We start from the raw sequence: 21,466 nt of genomic DNA on the forward strand, positions 1-21,466 counted from the left end.
TCACTTTCCGTTGCCTTTTGCTCACATTTTGCGAAATTAATTCCGTTAATGTTTAGTGGTTGATAAAAATGTACTTTTAAATATAGAGAGGGAATTTTTCTTTTATTATTGTTGGCATTTAGGCGAAATTGTGAGAAATTATCACCACGACCGGGTCAGCGACAGCCAATCACATCGCGCTTACTATAAGTCACAAAGCAAACCCTGGAATACGAAACCATTGCGTTCAAAATGGCGGCGGCCATGGTATTTATGTGACGAAAGTTCCGTGAAACTTTGAGAACGTGTCGTCGTAGTGAACACCATGTGCTTCAAAGGTGTTGCAAGTCTATGTTAGTCATTGAAAACAATCGATTGATTTTTATTACGGAAACTGAAACTGTTTTAACCCGATAACATGGCCGTGTCTTTGTCAAAACGTGATTTGGAAGAACTCCGACCATGGGTCGACAAGACTGTGAAAAAAGTACTCGGATTTTCCGAGCAAACTGTAGTCACTGCAGCTTTAAATTGTGTTTCAAAGGGAATGGATCAAACAAAAACAGTAGGTAAGTAAATTTCAAAGCCAAGGATCGGTCTGTAAACTGAAACTCGCCGACACGGTCTGTCGGTCTGTTTGAGCTTCACAGTTTGCAGGAATCAGAATTTGACAGGAAGACTCATTTTATATGAGGAACAACATCACGACCGTGGTCCCTTTCCAAAGCAATGGCCCCTAGTTACCGCATAGACTTTAATGCGTGTGAGTAAATTTCTATGTAAACGTGATATAATGTATAGAGAGTGATTGTAACTGTACCAGCATTCGGAATCAGTAATTTTACATGCACATGTCATGCAATATGCATCATTGGAAATAGGATGTGTTGACAGTAAATAGTGCTCTTTTACTGCAACAGTGGTTACTCTATGAATACTGTCAGCATGGCATGCTTTCTTGTTCAACCTTTATAAGTCCGCCTGTAGTAGGAAGAATACGCCAGTTTTACAAAATGCTAGACTGAAACTAGCTGCAAAATTGTAGCTCTACGGTGAGGCATTCGGTGAGTTGTGGTTTTTGCCATCTCGTTTTTCGACCTCGCTCACCAGTACAGTGGTGCTACAATGCTGATGGCCCTGTAGCTGCAAAATTGTAGCGCTACGGTGAGGTGGTTGGTGATTTTTGGTTTTTGCGACTTCGCTCACCAGTAGCGCTACAATGTGTCGATGGCCCTGTAGAGTTCCAAATAAGAGCATCCCACTGGACGAGGCATGTTGATGTGAAATGCAACATATTTACTGCATTTGGTCATACCGATTTATCACTACTGAGGACTAAACACTATACTACACTAACCTTGTCGTTTATGGGATTTAGAATTTGTTTAAACACGTCGATCACATTCCGAAAACATTGAGCGTGGGGCATCCATGTTCTGGGAGCTGCCATTAGCGGAAGTTGTTATGATGGCTCCAGAAATGTTTTCGGAACACGATTGACGTGTTTGAATGAATTCCAAACCCCATAAACGACAAGGTTAGTGTAGTATAGTGTTTAGTCTTCAGTAGATGGCCAAATGCGGTAAATATGAAGCTTTTCGCATCAACACGCCTTGTCCAGTGGGATTCTCTTACTTTGAACTCTACAGGGCATGGGCATTGTAGTGCTACTGGTGAGTGAGGTCGCTAAAACCAAAAGTCACCAACCGCCTCACCGTAGCGCTACATTTTTGCAGCTAGACTGAAACAATCTTTTATCCTTGAATAATGTGGAAATTGTACCGGTGGTTGCTCTTTACAGAAAATCTGAAACCTTTCCTCGATGAATCAGCACCCAATTTTGTGGAGCAGCTTTACAGCGCTGTCAGTGAAGTCAAAGCAAGAAGTAAACACCGCAAGAGAACCTTCAAGGTATGTTTGAGAAACTGTCACGTCAAGTAATTTGACAGCGTTGCAAAATTTCATTCTGGGCCCTGTACCCTCTATTTGACATCCCCTTGTACAAGAATAACACAGAATCTCACCAGGAAAGGTTTTAGTTAGTGTCACTTTCAAATTCTAGCATCAAATTTTCAATGTTGTATCCTGGAACACTTTAACTCATACAATGTTTATTGTTCATCATTCAGTGTTACGTTGATGTGTACATGATAGTGAGCTCTCTGCAGTCGTCTCAGAAATTTAACCCTTTTAGGGCTGAACAGTTGTATCTCTGGTATGTTACCAGCAAGTCAGGCCTGAAAGGGTTAATACCTTTTGGAATGAAAGTGCCAATATTGCCAGTGGAAAGGAGCTTTCTTCATTTTTGAAATTTTGTTGAAATTCATGATGTCACGATTTCAGCAAAGTGAAGATGGAGAAGAAGTCAAAGTTGCTAAGAAACCAAAACTGCCTATTCCTGAAGAGGATGAGCCCAACATACCAGTACTCAACACCCAGCCGAGTCCTGGCCAGCTCACTGAACAGCAAATCAAAGAGATGATGGCCAGTGCAAGGAGGGCCATTGAAGCTAGAAAAGAACAGTTGTCAACATTGGTAAGAACGAACAGCACTGCTTCTGTCACCAGCATGCAATGCTTTGTTTCAGCAGTCAGTCCACTGAACTAATTTTGTGGAAAATCACACCACCATACAATTTATGTTTCATTACTTAGTGGCGCATTGGTACCATATGACAGATCATTTCACTCTCGCTCAAGGGTCAACATAAGTTTGTAATTTACTTAACATTAGTTTGTCATTTACGTAGCATTAGTTCATTTACACATTAGTGTGTCATTTACTTAACATGCTCCTCAAAGCAATCCAAGCGCATCTAACTATACTGAACACACAGAATACCAATCACACAGTGACTCAATCTCAAACCTCTGTTCACAGCCACAGACAGGACCACCACCACCACCAGCGGCAACACCAGGTCTAGTACCTCCACATATGTCCAGCATTCCCCCCATGGTGGAGATGAACACTTCTCAGGCACTGATGAACGAAGCGTTAGAGAAAGCCAAGAAGGCAGCTGAAATACAGGCCAGAATACAGGCTACACTCAACAAACAACCAGGTCTGCTTGGAGCCAACATGCCAGGGTTAAATGTAGCCAGGATGCAGGGAATGCAGTCTTCAAAGTGAGTTTGTATTAAAAATTTTGTTGATGCAGTCTCTCAGTCTGTTACTCAACACAGGTTTTTAAGCTTGCTGTGCCTCCAACACTGTGTTTCATGAGCGAAGAATACAGTAAGGACAGCTTTGCGGTGGTTGAATTGCAGAAGCAGTCACCTGAATGACAAATTTGTAGTGCAAGATTTATACTCGAAACATAATCACTAACATTTTGGCCAAACAATGACAACAGAATTATGTCTTAGAAGGGAATGTGAACCAAAAAGGGGTCAAAAAGTTACAGTGCTGATATTGTAATATAAAATGAGCTCGCTTCAAAGAAAAGCAGACACTGATAATGTACTACTGTAAAGTGTCATGATTTTAAAATGAAACAGTTTTGCTAAGTATAGATTTTGTACACATTTCCAGAATGACACAAGGTCTGTCATAGTATTATTAACATTAGTACAGAGCTAAATATTGACTTGAGAATAGAACTTGCAGTCGCTTAAGTAGAGGTATTGATTGTTAAGTTTGCTTGGACATTCAAACAGCACATCTGTTTATGATTCCATCCTTGATAAAATTGTACAGACTATCAAGGCCGTTTGGTATGATTGTCAGAACTTTTCCTCTTTTATCCCAGGCCAACACCGCTTATTCTAGATGAACAGGGAAGAACTGTTGATGCCACTGGTAAAGCCATTCAGCTAACCCAACGCATGCCAACATTAAAGGTGAGAAAATAAAATAAATTCAAAAGGGCCAGTATGATCCTGTATAAACTTATCACACAGCATCTTGTGCATATAACTGTATTGTGTTGTACTCTAGTAGCCACTCATGTGTTCTGCCAAAAATATTCATGTGTCATTCGTAAAAACTTGTTCTGGAAAGTGAAATGTTGAAGCACGGAAATGTTGAGTGTCTTCATTTCTGTTGCGTTTGGTTCAATGCAAGTAATAAATATTATCATTTACTGATATCAGATTAGTGACATATATCATGATGTGCAGGGTCAAAAATTCATCTTCATAGGCATGCTCTTCGAAATTCTAGTTCCAGAAAGTCATTTGCAGTGAATGCCACAGCTTACTAGATGCAGTCTATGTCTTCAAATGATGCTGTGTCCGGGAAAGTGGCAGACATTAAATGTCTGAAAACTATCCTCGTCTTTCTCTGCCAACAATCAGAGTCTGGCTGGGCAAACTCAGACGACATACATGCATTCATTCAATCCATTCAGTTTATTCATTCAATCATCCACAGGCATTGCAAAATTACGGAATGAGGTATCCATTTCCCACTACCCAATGGAACAATGAGTAGTAAAGTGCCTTGCTCCAAGGGCACAACCCTGTGCTTGAGTCTTGAACTTACCATCGTCCAACAGTGAGTCCATTACTCTGGACTTGCCAGATCTTGAACTGTCCATCCTCTGACAGTGAGACCAGTCCGCTAACCTCTGCCCCGAGGTGCCTCCACAACTTCAGGGCATGCTGTTACTTGATAAAGCCATATATCTCTTCATTGTGATTTAGGTGTTCACCTAGTATTTGCAGTGTTAGCTTTTATTCCAAAATGAGTTGCAAGCTTTTGGTCGTATCACCGAAATTAGTTAAAAGATTAGGTACAACCAGAGTAAGTCAGGCAATGGTGATGCAAAATGGATTGTTTAGAGTAGAACGAGTCAATACAAACATAAAGACTTCATGATTTGTAAGTTCATGTTGAGCATAGTTTTCCGTTCTTTTATGTATAATAACCCCTTCACCACTATAGTTTAGCCATAGCATGATATCAATGATATATTTGGACCTGTTCACAGTGAAACGGGGTGAACAGGTTAATCAGACTGAGTTATGAATATTAAAAATCATTTTTGCTAATGAGGATAATGAAACACCAGTCAGAGCCAGAACTTGGAAATAGAAGGTAAAACTAATGATGCCAAATTTTCCATTCACCAGGCCAATATACGTGCAAAGAAGAGGCAGGAATTCAAGCTAGTCCAAGAGAAAGCGGCGGATGTCATCAGTGAGTCCAGTAAATTCTTTGATCACAGGGTCGGCTTTGGACCGTCAGATCGCAAGAAGAAGAGTTTCAAGTTTCACGAACCTGGCAAGTTTCAGCAGATAGCACAGAGGATCCGAGCAAAGGTAGTTTCATTTTTGTTTGAATGATGTAATACTGTGTCATAGGTTGTTAACAGAAGTGGTAAATCAGAAAAGTATTGAAAAATATGAGTCTGATTATCCGTTTCCAAGGTGCATTCTACCTAAATGGTAATTTGAAATATTCATGTTGGAGCTGACTAACGAGAAATATTTCATCATGTTGGAAAGAAAATGGCACGCAGAAAGTGTCTTACTATTAAGTAATGTTTTCTGTTTTGCATATAGGCACAACTAGAGCATCTCCAGTCAGAGATTGCTCAAGCTGCCAAGAAAACTGGTATCTCATCTGCTACAAAGTTGGCATTGATCACGCCGAAGAAAGCTACAGTAGGTATCTGCAAATATTGAAGCAAAAGCCTGTCTTCTAAATAGTTTCAGAATCTTTGTTGAAAAGATTTGGTTTAATTTATTTCTATCCTCAAGAAAATGACAACTTCATTGTAAATTACTCTGCACTTTTATGAGAAGTTGCTGGCGATAGTTTATATTTCCTGTCAAATCATGGGAGATCCCAAACAAGATACTGTCATATCACTGCCAGGAGATTGTAACTGACATTTTGTTGAAACTACTCTTCGTCTGAAAACGACTAAGAATGACATGATACACATGGGAAAATGAAAACAAAGTAAAATTGTTTGAGTAAAACTTATATTGAATATTTATCAGGATATGTTTCACATTCATATTATTGGAAAAAAAAAACTTTTTTTTCTTGTGCACCTGTGACCTACTGAACACTGACATTTTTAGATGAAAGTTTATTGCTCTGATTAGTATCTATAGCAACCAATCACAGATTTTCACTTGGATGGCCACACAGTAACAGGCACAGCAGCAGTACTATAAATTAATGCTAATGAAACATGGTTGTTATTTCTTTCACCATATATGGATATTTTCAAATTGCAATGACTGTGTAACTTTAATCAGCGCAATTGAAAATATGTCACTGACCCTTTGTCGTTTCAGTCTCAAGATGACATTCCAGAAGTTGAATGGTGGGATGCGTACATCTTGCCAGGAGAAAGTTACTCCAATTGGAATAAAACAGTTACAAAAGATGAACAAGGAAATGACACAGAAGAAAAATTTGCCAATTTGACATGTTTTATTGAACATCCCCAGCAGATTAAACCACCAGGTAAGAGAGAATGTTGCATTTTGAAATATCGCCCTCTTTCAGGCAAGATACAGTTATACAGACTTCCATACCAGTCACAAAGTGATTCTTAACAAAAGTTCATGCCATGATAATCAGATTGCATCTGGGACACATATTTTAACTCTCAGTTCTTTGGAGCTATCACTTGTGCAGGCTCTATATGCTGCTTTTGGAGTAAATTAAGTTTTTCGCTGGCTTATTTTTGCGAAAATCAGGAACGAACTTCATAGAGAGAGAGAACAGGGATGATGGCAATTTTGAATTTCAAATATCAGTAATAAACCTTATCTATATTATTCGATGCCACCTTCATCACCATACGTCTATTATAAACGTCCAGATGAAATATAGTAGTTTGGTAATTTGTTTCTCTGGTGATAAAATTTGCATGGTGACCCCTTATTTTTATTCTAGATTTTGTAAGAGAATGGTTGAAAATATACTTGAGGAAAGTTTGGGCAAAAGTCTTAAGTCATTCATTTACAAGGTGCAAACTACCTTTATGATAATTTGGTGTGTGGCATCATCAAAGACAAAGTTTCCTGGCTGATTGTCTGTGCGACAACCTGTGCTCAAGTCAAACTTTTAAGGAAATTACTGTAACCTCCTTTTCATGACTTTTTGCTCTCTCCACATCAGCTGATCCAAACAAGCCAGTCGAGTTGCCAGTATTCCTGACAAAGAAAGAGAGGAAGAAACTTCGAAGACAGACCAGACGGGAAGCAGAAAAAGAAATGACGGAAAAAATTCGGCTGGGACTGGAAGCACCTCCAGAGCCAAAGGGTAAGTTGTTATGTCATAATTTCTTTTAAGTTTTTGCTCTTTTACTCTTTGTCAAAGGTCAAAGTTCACAGTTCACAGTGTCAGGTTGAAAAGGGCCCATAGACTTCTCGAAAGTCCTTGAAAATCTTGAATTTAAAAGCCTCTCTGAAAATCCTTCACAAGTTCTTGAAAATAAAATACTCCTGGAAAATCTGTATAAGCCACCATCAGTTTTCAAAAATCATGAAATTTGAAATGTTCAGTAATGATATTGTGAATATAAAGTATTAAATTGTCATTCTGTAACATTTAAAATGTTATTTTTGACTTAAAAAAGTAATTGCAAATTGCTGAAAATATAAAGTTCTTGAATGTTGTGTGAACCCAAGATTGAATTATTTAAGAAAGTGTGCAACCCTAAAAAACACATGCAGTCTATATAAACTTCACAAATTTCATTTGATATGACATTTAGTCCATTCATTGCTGCTAACAAGTCTGAAAATTGATTTACTTTTGAAATCTCAAATTACATGTACTCTTGTCAATTGCTTTTAAATTGAAATGGTAATATTTTTTGGAGGTATCACAGCCAGAAAAAAGATGTGCAACAGCATTCAACATGGAAAAATAAATTATGATATTATAGCAGAGGAAGTGGTTTGATAAATCATGCCACACTTTAATATTTACATCATGAAGTGTTGCATGTTTGTGCATGACATTTCATACTTCACTGCACAATGCCTCACTTACGTCACCAAGTCGTGTCTGCCCCTGTTTCCCATGATTACAACACTTGTGTCCAGTGCTGTGGTGTCTAATCATGTTGTATGGCTCACAGTGATAAAGATATTGCATTAATAAAAGATTGAAATTGTTATTCCCATGTTCAAAGGAAGATTGCATTGAATGGTAATCCAGTTAGCCAAGGAAAATATTCATATACACCTTATATTAGACTTGTACACAGATAGAATTGTGACACATACACAGACAGACAGGCAGCAAGCCAAATAGACACAAACAGATATAACACAGACATACTTGTGTGTGTGTGTGTGTGTGTGTGTATATATATATATATATATATATATATATGTGTATATATGTGTGTGTGTGTGTGCGTGTGTGTGTGTATTTCCATGTCGCCTTTCATGCAGGTTTTTCATCATATTGTTTGGAATCCACTCATTTTATTGACAGCATGTGACATCAGGGCTCGAAAATTCCCGCCGCCCGCCGCCCGTGACAAGTGAATTTTGAGTCCGGGCAAGTGAAAACAACATTCTCCCAGCCCGAGGGACAAGTGAATTTCAATGAGGCCACTGTACATACGCGCTGCCACTCTCTAGTTCTTTGAGTGTACTGCTTTCGATATGGCCGGCCGATAAAATAGCTCTGTTCTGCTTGGTTACAAAATGGCAAAATATTGACGTCTTGGCACGCTCTGATGTTTTTTTCTCCTCATTAAATCATGTCACGATGTCTCCTCAACAGAAAACTACAGCTTACAATAAAATGTTGTAAGGTGTTGAAACAATTTACCCTCCTTCCTACAAAGTTACAATGTATTGAAACACTTTACTCTCCTTTCTACAAAGTTACAAATTCCCTGGTACGTGAAGCAAACATTGTTGCTGTTCGATACTGCAATCAGGTCCCTCAGTCCCTCATGGACGGACCGTGCTACAATACATCATGGACGTATAACGACCATGAATACACTGAGGCTTGGCTTTGCCTCTGTGAGTCCCGCGTACCGGTCGTCCTTTTTAGTCAAAGTTTTACCTACTTTGCTTGAATCAAAATTTGGCCTGCAATTACTCAGTTTGATAGTAAAAACCATTATTTCAAAGGAAACTTTCACAAACAGAGTCAGAATACAAGGGAAAAGGAGAAAAACTTGAGGTTTTCTGAAAGGTCAAATCTGGGTCATCTTATGTGATGTCAGGAATGAAAACCCCTTAAGTACACAATTATGGTTCAAAAGAAACCACCTAGGGAGGTCTAATAGGTACAATCTTATGATAAAAGGTAATTTCTTGGTGCTTTCCAATTTAATGGCATTTAGCTTGACTGTCAGTTTTAAATTAAATTTTATTAACAGTTATGGCAAAGGGAAATTGTCAACAGTAGTTGCAGTAAGCATATCCATTTCAAATCATCACATTAATATTTCTGCAGATTCCTCCAGTGTAATGATGTAATAGTGAACATCACTAGAAATTTCTTGATGATGTCAAAATATCAAATGAAAATGTTCCTGGGCTACAATGTTATCATTATCATTAAAACTATTATTACTCTTTAAAACATTGGGAAATGAATTGAACAATATCATTGTGTCTTGTTTTAAAGGATTTTGACCTGACCCTTTTTGTCTCAAGAAAAATACTGATGCTGAAGATGCTATTGAGCCTGCTTGATCACAACTATGACACAACACCACAATACTTGTATCTACACTGACGCTATGCTACCAAATGCTTTCTTCTGCATGGAAAATTTGTATGTGTGTGGCTAACAAAACCACATAAGGAACTTGTAGTGTATATGTATGATAAGTTGTCATACTGTGAACACTGACTCAATGCTGCAGAAGTATTCTGTATCTGTGGTAATATACACTTCACATTGCTACCTGATTTTTAGAATTGCCACCTAATTATTTCTTGTGGCAAAAGTTTACCACTAGAAATGAAAAAGTATTTCAATCCCTTCAATGTCATAAAAAACACAGATAATTAATGTAATAAAAACTAAACAAATATTTCTTTAATGTAAAAACTATCATGAAGAACATACAAAACATCTTGATTTGTAAAATTAGGAACTCCTGAATGCCGAGAAAGCTGTTGCTGCACTTGAGATCATAAACTGTTTAAAAGTTGCTCAAAGTGGCTACAAGATTTTTGATTTGGCTAATGAGTTGGCTAATCATTTCAGTGACTTGGGAAAACCCTGCAGTTTATGCACATACCACGTGGTAGCAGTAAACTAAATGATACTGAAAGTTTCACATGGGCACAATTTGACACAACACCGGTGGCCTATTATATACTTACCCTACGTGCACCTACCTGACTTGCCTATTTAACACAAGGTACCAGGTCATGATGACACACAATGACAATGTACCGGTGTTGTTTTATTGAAATACATTACATGTCCCCCCAAAATTTAATTTGTCCGGTCCCCATTAAGACCTACTATGGGTCACTGTGTCCCCATGCTAGCAAAAGCTGGCTGAAACACTGTGCATGTATACGTTACATAAGATATTATTTTTGATACACAGAATAAGGACACAAATTTATCAGTAAGTTACAGCTACTGTTTCTTTACAATGACATGAATAAAACAATACACATTTACTCCTTAAATCATCTGAAATTCAGGGCAAGTGAATTTTTCTTCCGGACAAGTGAAATTGAAAATTCACTTGCCCTGTGGCAAGTGAATTTTAAAAAAAATTTTCGAGCCCTGTGACATGGAACATATCCAATGGTTTGTCCCCGAATTGCAGTAAAAAATCACAATCAAGCAAAATTTCACATTGTTTTCACAGAGGCATGTTGAATTTCGTATAGTGCCCCATTGAATAACACCAAATATTTCACCTCCTGTACAGCTCAAGAACACGGCCTGTTGTTATGAAAGCACTTTGATTTAGGGTTGGCATTAAGCATCTGGTGATGCCTCACTTGAAATACCTTATTTAGGAAGGAAAATATATCTCACCAATCTTTGATAGGTCAGACAATGATGTATTTATATTTTTGTATTGCAGTGCGACTGGCCAACTTGATGAGAGTACTGGGCAATGAAGCAGTACAAGACCCAACCAAGGTGGAAGCCCATGTCAGGGCACAGATGGCCAAAAGACAAAAGTAAATATATCAAGATCATTTCCTCTTCTTTCAACGTCAGATATCCATGTTCAAGGTTATTCCGGTGATATTTATAAGTTCAGACTGAGGAAGACTTACTTGTCTGTTGGGGATTTCTGTCTTCAGCTCACATGTTCAAACACGCGGATTGTTGTTGTACCATTTTCCACATGTCTTGTCTGTCTGCCCGTCTCTTGGTGCAATATCTTAGAAGAGTTTATCAAATTTCGATCAAATTTGATAGACAGATTCTGTTTGGGAATGGCAAGTCTAGTTTGTAGGTGGGCCTGGCTTCCTTAATTGTTTGTTCAGAGTCAGATATTCTCATAACCAGCACATCAGATGATGATGAATCTCTCAATAAATTATTGATCATGGAAACATGACAAATGTCATGGTCTTGTAGCAATTGCATCAGTTCTTTGCATGTTAAACAAACTTGGACTTTAATGCTGGACAGAGCTAACCAGAGCTGACGATACTTGCTGTGTATATTGATGGTTCAATGGATGTGATACAGGTTGTAACAGTGGTCTAAGACATTTAGGAGTATTTATGTAAAATAAGTGGTAATTTGCATATTTAGCATATACTTTCACAGTCAGGGGATGTGTAACTGGAAGGATTTGACTAAAAATGATGGGGAAACTTACTACATATAATGATGATGATACAAGTTTATAACAGTCGTGAAAGACATCACAAAGATTCTTGTCAATTTATTGGTAGTTTGCGTTATGAATAAACTTCAATAATTAGCCATTTATATCTGGGAAGGACCTGACCAAAGTTAATAGTAGTCGTTTCAGGTACAAGACATGAATGTAATGAAAAATAATTGATATTTTTGATATTTTAAATGACCTTTCACAGTTCCTGATTTATATTTGAAATGACCTGGTAAATTTTATGAAATTTGATTTAGATAATGATGATACAAAGATGTGACTGCAGTGACACTTTATCAGTTTTATGTTACAATTTGTGTAGTTTACTATGGTATTATTAATTGAAGTCATCTTTTCATGGTGACTACTTCAAATTAAGTGAAATTTTGCAGCTTTTTGCTCATAGCAACATATATTATTAGTGAACTGGCAGACATAAATACAGTTTAACCCTTTGAGTACCAAAGTCAATTTTTGTTAGCTCATATTTGGTATGTATATGAATACCAAAAAGAGCTTATATGTATGGTGAGTTAGTTGTGTCTGTATGTATGTATGTGTGTGCGGATGTATGTACGTCACATGCAAAAGCTCCCAAACTGCCGCACCTGCCATTACAGTATTTGGTGTACAGGTAGACCCTGGGGTTGAGATGTGACGTTGTTCAAATGAACATGTCAGTGTCAAAAATATGCAAATGAGGTAAGAAAAAGGGGAAATCCTGCAAATGTGCAGGAGTGGTGGCATGGCAGTGACTGACACAGGCTACTCCACTGACCTCGAGTCATTTCCTGTCATTGTTCATGAACTGATACATATTGGCAGACCTGCTGAAACCATGAAGGACTATGTTGAAACATTCCTCTGCTAAGCCTGTTCCTAAAGATGACCTCCATTACCTAAAGTTTCAGACCTTATTTACTTTTGTCATTGTTGTTTTTCTGGTTTTAATATTTCTTGATGGACCAATTCAAACCAAATATGAGCACACTGTCCTTGATGGTATTTTTGCTTTATAACATGTACCCCACAGGTCTGTCAATTATAGCCGGTCACCGGCGGCAAATTGTCGTCTGACACAGGTCTTGCTGCCGCCTGTTTTCACTATTCACGGCCTGCAATTATGATCTTTCCACACGTTGTGAATTCTTTCCTGCCCCAATTCTACCGTTGACTGCACTGGCTACAGAGGTGCAACCCCTAGGGCTCGTTGGTAGCCGATTTCTGATTGGTGTCAATCGGTATCGTCAAAAACCTTTGTGTGTTCTGATTGGTTTTCAGACGAACACGATCGATATGGCTACGAAAAGAACGACAGGCACGTTTGATTCATGGGTCAAAGAAGACCCCGAAAGGCTAACACCAGCTCTGCAGATGTCCATATTTGTAAATCATTTTATTTTCTTGAGGAATTTTAGTGATTGGGGGTTCAATCCATCAATTGTATAGCATGCATCGTATATGACATGCCACGTCTTAGCAATGTGCCATAGCATTACCTATATTTAGCGACTTGAATTTTGCTTTGTTTCCCTTTTCAGATCGTGAATGCTCTTTACAAAGAGTAAACATCATTTACACAGCAAAAAAAACCCAAAAACTTTGAGGTGTTGACATTATTTTTAGTTAGTTTTTAACTACCAGTTTGCGCCAAGCCGTTCTATGAAACTTAGTATGTCATGCTGTGTACATGTACCTTGGTTGTGGTTGTTTCGAAGGCCCGAGAATCAAAATTTGATAAATATTTTCTGACATCCGAGATCTTTTCTCAAAGGCAAATATCGGTATTCCGATCCTTCAAATTCATTTACCAAGAGCGACATTTTTTAATGTTTTAAGGCGATCACAAAATTTAGCTAGGTTTGACTTTTGCAGTATCAATATGGATGGACATATGTGCATGTAGTGAGCCTATCCCCATGGCCGGCGTGAGTTGCGGCAAAACTTGGACTACTGTGAGGGATATCGGAATAAAATATTCATCAGGAGAAAAGATTTGATCGTTAACCTTCACATGCAAGGATTTACTATGTAAATAAATCAACATACTCTCAATCTTTTATCACGACTTGCCTCGTCGACTGAGAGGCTGACGAACAACGATGCCGTGCAATTTCATTTACAGTGGAAGTAAACTTACTTGTATGACGTAGCATCTACTCAAATTGTCTCGAACGGTCTCATGTTATACCCAATTAAATTTTCACACTGGAAATTCATAGCCGGTATCTCTGAGGAGGGGTCTTGAAACAGACAAAGTGAAATTTCAGCTGTGAAAACAGCCCAACGTCGATCAGAATTTTCTGCCGGTACAACATAAGTTTGCAGTGGGGACGATTTTTTTTTAAAATTGGGATTAGCAGTTTTTGAAGGGGAATGTATTACAATCGTTGAATGTTTCACATGTATAGTTTTCTAGCCGTATATGGTGATAATATGCCATCAATAATGTTTATTTATTTATTGAGTCCTCAAATTTTTAAAGTTTATTTGTGTTGTGTGCACTTTATTTTTATAATTTCATAGTGATTTGATCTAAATGTATAGACACAATGGAAAAACGTTCAGGCTTAGACGAGTACTCCAGTGATTCTGATTATGATAGAGATAATGATCTTTATTAAGCATGTTGTAATTCAACAGAATTTGTATGCAAATAATAATAACCTGGCATATTAATAAACATATAATCTCTCTAATACTTTCTGTTTGTCGTTCTTAATTTAGTGCTAAATTTCTTTCATAATTTATTTCACAAGATCCAATTTTATGTTACTTTTGATACTTCAGTTATGTTACAATTGACAGTAAATAGCCCTCAAAAGTGCCACCACAGGCCACCAATTGAAGATGAATAATTAGAAAAGCTTTAGCTTCAGGAGGGGGGACACCCCCTTCCTGGCCTCCCCCCACAGCGCACGCCTTGCTCCGCTTCGCTCCGCACAAGGCTGTACCCTCCTGTTCTTTCACTTGTACCCTTCTATAATGAAAAACTTTGACAGCCCTGACCCCAGTTAAATTTTTCCAGATTTTTGCTAAAATTTTGATAAACAACTCTGGCCAATGAAATGTGATGTCTGTTTGGTCCAAAATTATCAAAAAAATTACAGAACAATTCATAAAAATTGGTAAAATATTGCACTAAAATCTTGGTGGGAAAAATTACAGCACTCAAAGGGTTAATTGCTTATTGAGTCAACTTTCTAAATTTTGCTTTTATCACTGGAATGGCTGAACAAAACTTCAGGAATGTGGCTTGTGATGGTGATGAGAGCAAGACTTCAGTAGAGTGAAGGACATCTTGCCGTTAGCCAAAAATTTTGTGAACATAATGTCAGAGGAAACAAAGAAGTCAGTTTCAAGACGGCAGCATCATGTACTGAAAAAGGGGAGCATTTCTCATTTCCTGTCTGGTTTTTGAAATTGAGAACCTTGCTTCAGGTCAAATTTCTCCTTTTGACGTTCAGAATGGCTAATGATTTCTGAATGACCTCCCAGGATTTAAAACATTGTGTGTGGTGGTGAGCAGGTGAAAAGATAAGATGTGACTTTTCATTGATTGTTAGTAGTGTTACTAAAATAAGACTCTTGTGTAACCAATGTCAGGTTTGTGTCACTGTTAATTCATCACCTTTGAAATTTTGAACCGGTTCTTGCAAGGTGACTGCGTATTGAAAGGCTTCAATACTTTAGGTTGTCCAATAAAAACATTGCTGTGGAGCAAAGTCTTGACTATTTACCAAAAATTTGAGTTCAAAGACTCTAGCAACTGGTGGTAGAAGTGAAAATATAACAATTTTACTCTACAATTAAAGTCCTTTAGTCAGTTTGCCCACTATGATATTTTGTCTGTGTGTCAATTAACACATTTCTGACACTCTTTTTGAGTTATCCTTATACCAGAATCTTCAATATGTACAATTTTATTGAGTTGAAAAAATTCTTGATTTTGTAGTTTTCTAAGTTTGCTCAAAATGCTCGCCCAAGTGTACACCCATAAATCCATGTTTGTTGGAAATTTTTTATATGCAAATCGTGAAGTCTCTGTTTTCATTGGTAATTGCACCAAGAAATGAAAACAATTGAATTGTAGAGAAATCCAAGACCATTAAGGAAGATCTCTTGCATTAAAGTTTAATATACCCTAAATTTTTTACCATTCTGCATCTTTCAGACAGCATGAAGAAGCCAATGCTGCCAGGAAACTTACAACAGAACAGCGCCGGGACAAGAAACTGAAGAAGATCACGGAGGACACGTCCCTGGGTGTCTTCGTGTCCGTTTACAGAGTCCGAGATCTGAGCAGTCCTTCCAAGAAGTTTAAAGTGGAAGCCAACTGTAACCAACTGCAAATGACAGGTTTTGTTGTCTTGTACCGGGATGTCAACGTTGTGGTGGTAGAGGGAGGCAAGTTTTTACACTTTTTCCTCTTATTTTGTGTAGAAAAACTAATTTATTATGTAATCAAGAATACAAATTTGTGACCTTCATGCATAATTTTTGGCGTTGGAGATGTGGGTGTAGGTTCCTGCTGTTTAGAATTAATTTTCCATTCATAATGAATTCCTGATTTTCTTGTAAAAAATCATGTACAACGTCATAGTCTTATTTCAATTTCAAAATGAATTCTCATTTGCTCCTGTGCAGCCTAACTGAAAACTGGTTAGAAAACTAATTTATTATGTACTAGTAATCAAGAATACAAATTTAGGGCCTTCATGCATAATTTTTGATGTTGGAGAAATGGGTCTAGGTTCCTGCTGTTTGGAATTAATTTCCCATACATGATGAATTCCTGATATTCTTGTAAAAATCATGTGCAATCTCATAATTTTATTTCAATTCTCATGTGGTCCTGTGGAGCATAACTGGGAAATATTGATTTTATTCCTTATGAATCATCCTAAAGCTAGAGGGGCAACTACACCTGTTCACCCCCAATTGCCAGTAAGCAGTTCCACACTCACCATTGAAATCAATGGGTTCGAGCAAAACCATGGGATGAAAGGGTAACCTGTTTATCACCAGTACTTTTTTGAAGGGTGGTAAAGCAGGTAAATGTTACCAGGGTTCCCCAGTCATTCTACTGTGGTTCCCATCACTATATCAATGCAGTCAAATAAGCTGGCAGTAGAAATATTACTAGTGTTCCAAAATCATTTACTAATGTTCCCCATCCATAACGAAAAGGCTGGTCAGAATTTCCTTGCTCACTTTCAGATTGGATCTCACAAAGACATACCAATAAATAACATGGATCCCATATGCCAAATCAAATTCTGTTAGTGTTACCCATATGAATTTACTTTTGTGATGTTTTGCTCAGAGGAAGTTTAGATTGTCTTTGACAGTCCAACACTAGTCTATATGTATTTTATTCTCAATAGCTACTGTAATGGTAAGCATTCCATCATTAAAGGTACACTGGTCACCGTAAATTTGCATATTCCATATATGGCAAAGGGGTGGGGCTTAGCGTACTACCCCGTAACACCTGTAGCTCCTCTACGTCAAAGGACATGCAGACGACGTTGCTGTCATGGCTGGTCATGTGGGGCGCCCTTTTTAAAGAGCGGCCACCCGCATAAAATCTGTGATTGGCTATTAAAAAACTGGTGACCGAATACCATCATTAAATACTGAAAAATCTCTCTAACCTACCTCTCCACTGCTTTCCATGTGTCAGGTCCTAAACAACAGAGGAAATTTAAAAGATTGATGCTGAGTAGAATAAAATGGACAGATGAGAAAAGAACTAAAGATGATGGTAAGTCTTGTCAAATAAGTCCACTCTACCCTTACTTCTATCTCTTGAAAACATCAACAAAGTGTGTTTTGGACTCTGAAGGAAAATTTGACATGTGGCTCATTACAGACTTTACTCTGTTTGAAAGTAGTTTTGCCCACCTGCTGCATTGGCACTTACAGGAGTAAACTAAAAACATTGCATCGTGTAGTGGGTGTCTACCCAATTCCTTATTTACAGATTTTCATGATATTTTCTCTATTTTTGGTCTTAGTGTCCGTGACAGTTTCTTGTTCTACTCCCTAAAGCAAGTTGAGATACACTGTGTTTTGCTTGTCAACTCAGCCTGTACATGAGTAGACTGCATTGTTATTGTTGACAAGCTGAATACTGAGATACCCAGTATTCAGCTTGTCAACTCAGCCTGTACATGTGTAGACTGCATTGTTATTGTTGACAAGTGAATACTGAGATACCCAGTATTCAGCTTGTCAACTCAGCCTGTACATGTGTAGACTGCATTGTTATTGTTGACAAGCTGAATATTGAGATACACTGTTTTGCTTGTCAACTCAGCCTGTACATGAGTAAATTGCATTGTTTTTCTTGACAAGTGAGTTCTGATCTAGACAAGAATTCAAATGCAAACATTAACAGTGCATTTTACTTGTATAGACTCTGTGTTGACAAACTAAATAATAGTTGGTGTTTCAACATGATTGGGAGGTAGAATAAGAAATTGCAAATGACATACAAAACCAAAATAGCTATCAATTCATCAAAAGTTACAGCTACTGGTCTTTTTAATCCCTCTCAGATTATACTGTAACTTCCTTACTAGTATATTGAGGCAGTAAACAGTGCAGGAGAGATAAAGTAACAAAATTCTCATCTATCCTGCATTCTAACTCTGTATCATCTCTTAATTCTATAAGGCAATTCAGAAATTTCTTGAAATTTGCTTGAGCTGGTTTTGTATTAATTCAAGTATATAAATTTGCGAAGTTGAAAGAAGAACCCTTTTGAGTCAGTGACAGTGACATGTAACTTGACTTAGAGGGCGCACTGCTTCAGAATTTATTCATAGGTTGTACTTTGAAATCTCACACAATCTGCATAGCAACCACTAATCTCCCTCCTCCCTTTCCCTCATCACTTTTATAGATGATGATGATGACTCTGATGACGAGACCGAGAGAAAGAGGGACAACAAGTGCTGTCTTGTTTGGGAAGGAACAGTCAAGAACAGGGCCTTTGGAACCGTCAAGTTCAAGGCCTGCCCTACAGAGAAAATAGCCAGGGAACAATTCCGCAATCATGGAGTGGAACATTACTGGGACCTGGCACACAGCGAGTCCATCATCGAAGCCTCAAACGACTGAAGAAATCTCAGCTTCCAATACTTGATGTAACCTTTTCGCCAACAAATTTTGGTTCATCCCGATTGTTTTCTGCAGCAAAGTTGGACCTCTGTACAGGATAATAGGGGTGAAGGAGTCAAAGGGATACCCTATAGACATTACATGTGACTTTTGTCACCCTACAGAATATTATGGGATGAAAGCAGTGCATTGCCTCCCAGTTACACAGACCCTTAACCATCGGACAAACAATATGATATCAATGTGTGTAGTATGAAATGCAGCAGAACGCCAAGGGGTTTTGACACTCGGCAAAAAACGCTGTCTTAACACCCTCTTCAAACAATAAATACCCCAATGTGGCAATACAAAATAATGTCCACAAGGATGTTCTGATTTATGTATATCAAATTGCAGTGCAACTTTATCATGAGTAGCTACAACCTGATTTGATGAATATTTGGAAATGATATTGTGCCCCGGGTAAAATTGAAAAGTTTAGCTCCATGCTGATATTATCATCTTTGGAGATGTGTATATAATGCATTTAGGGCAACCAAAACACACATTGCATTTCGTGTAAACAAAAAAAGACTGTCAAACATATATTTAGATATGAATTTTTTTCTGCCTACTGTCTCCATTGAGTTTCAAGATGTTCTGTTCCCAGAGACATGTAGTAGACTGATTGTTTTTAGAGGTGTTTCTGGAAGCTAAAATACTGATTCCAGTTTCATCTCAGCGTCTCAGCAAGTACAAGCATAATACTAGTTGTACTTTCTCTTTCTCCAAGAAAGTGATCTGTTACCAAGCAGACATGCCTATCTAAGATAACTATCATCCAGCTATCACTGGCATCATCCTGTTATTGTTCCAGCAAGAATAATGTGTGGGGGGGGGGGGGGGGGAGGGGGGAGGGGCAAGGATAGGGAAGTTTTGAAGAGGCATACAAGAGAAGATTTTTTGTATACACTCTGTAGTGCAGATTTGTTGCATACTCTCTGTATTGTGTTATGCTGAATATGTACTGATAGAGATGTTTTACCTCAGAACAGACTTCCAATTTGTATTTCAAGACATTGTGGATTTTTAGTTTTTGTCAAGCATTTTAGCTGATCCTCAAAAAAATATGTTTCATGTTGTGTTTCACTCAAAATTCAGGTTTTTTCTGTACTACATTTTGTATTATCTTGGTATATCTCTCAGTTACATTTACCAAGAATAGGAATGACAAATGTGAGTTAATTGATGGAATACTTCTCTTGTTTTTGCAGTGTCACCCTAAAATGAAAATATTAACGTTTTCATTGGATAAGCAGTTGTTACAGTAAAACTTATGACTTCATTTCGGCCAATGAAGGGTCTTTACAGAAAGTCTGAATTGAGGACAATCATGTGAAAACAAAATTCCACAGGAACAGACAGAGTATTACCTCAACATTACATTGTGAATAGTTTTCATGCAGAACATCCAAGCACAAACTTCTTTTTTTAAAGTTTTCAATTTGAAAATTGAATAAAGGTTCATTTTGTAAAATCACATTTAGCCTTTTGAGTTGCTAAGATGTTATCAAGCATTTCTTGTATGGCTGAAGGTTGATATGATCAAAGATATTGCTTCACTGATCTCTATTAATATGTGTATAGTACTACTCGCTGTCAATAAAATATCACCGCACCACAAGCACTGTTCAATTGTTCAGCATGCACCTTTCTTTTTGGTTTCAGTTCTGATCTACAAATGTGTGTCTTTTTTTTTTGCAGCTTTGTCCTGTTCCCCAACCAAATAATACAGTGTAAGTGTCACTTTCTGGGAGAAATAAATGCCTACAATATTTCTACATAATACTGGAAATTCGTGCTATCGTGAAACACATTTTCACTCACCTGAACTAACATAGTAGATGTCATGCCAGCAAATGTATTGCAGTCTTTATTGTCATGCCAGCAAATGAATTACAGTCTTTATTTTATGCAAGGACTTTGCAGTGTGAATAAAGAGTTGCTTGAGGGCGCTGTTGCCTTACTAGTTGCTTATTAGCTCTGCAGTCCAGCGACGCAAAGCTTATCAGGTAGGCTGATTGTCTTCATCTGCCTGTTGTCCTTTGATGATTTTCTCTGAAAATGCTGGTGTGATTGCTTTGAAATTTGGTGCCTAATTTCTTTGAAGTGACCTTAAGTTTGGTTTAATCAAATTGTGAAATTTGCACATTTTTAGTTTTGAGGCAATTTTTTCCCAGTTTTGACCAAAATCTCTGAAACTGTTGGTCTGATTGCTTTGAAATTTAATATTTAGGTTCCAAGGATGACCTCCGTTCATTTTTTCAAAATGTGGTGAAATTGGTTTTTAGGGGCATTTTTTCCCCAATTTTTGGTAAAAAATATCTGAAACTGTCAGTCTGATTGCTTTGAAATTTGACATTCAGGTTTCTAGGGATGACTTTAGTTGGTTTCATTCAAATCGTGGTGAAATTTGTTTTACGAGGCATTTTTTCCAGAGTTTTGGTCAAAAAATCTCTGAAACCACCTTTCTGATTTCTTTGAAATTTGATATGAATATCCCTTGGGATGATCTATGTCAGTTATGTTTGAATGGTGATGAAATCTGCT

General features: G+C 37.7%; 1 protein-coding gene across 1 annotated transcript; it reads left to right on the plus strand.

Moving 5' to 3' along the window:
* The first annotated feature begins 192 nt into the window (after positions 1-192).
* LOC139117077 (U4/U6 small nuclear ribonucleoprotein Prp3-like) lies at positions 193-20,396 on the plus strand. The gene is made up of 13 exons (XM_070679909.1): positions 193-548; positions 1,781-1,890; positions 2,323-2,514; positions 2,860-3,107; positions 3,731-3,821; positions 5,055-5,243; positions 5,487-5,588; positions 6,234-6,405; positions 7,066-7,209; positions 10,982-11,081; positions 15,924-16,156; positions 17,436-17,516; positions 18,660-20,396. The coding sequence occupies exons 1-13, from the start codon at positions 398-400 to the stop codon at positions 18,875-18,877; spliced, it is 2,031 nt and encodes a 676-aa protein (XP_070536010.1). The 5' UTR covers positions 193-397; the 3' UTR covers positions 18,878-20,396.
* The last annotated feature ends 1,070 nt before the right edge of the window (positions 20,397-21,466 follow it).

Source organism: Ptychodera flava, chromosome 18, assembly GCF_041260155.1.
Source record: "Ptychodera flava strain L36383 chromosome 18, AS_Pfla_20210202, whole genome shotgun sequence".
Classification (NCBI taxonomy): Eukaryota; Metazoa; Hemichordata; class Enteropneusta; family Ptychoderidae; genus Ptychodera; species Ptychodera flava.

Excerpts from the sequence above, each read along its gene's own strand:
- LOC139117077 (XM_070679909.1), top strand. The coding sequence starts at position 398 with ATGGCCGTGTCTTTGTCAAAACGTGATTTGGAAGAACTCCGACCATGG. Across the intron at positions 7,210-10,981 it reads AGCACCTCCAGAGCCAAAGG|TGCGACTGGCCAACTTGATG; the intron begins GTAAGTTGTTAT and ends TTTGTATTGCAG. Across the intron at positions 11,082-15,923 it reads CAGATGGCCAAAAGACAAAA|ACAGCATGAAGAAGCCAATG; the intron begins GTAAATATATCA and ends TGCATCTTTCAG.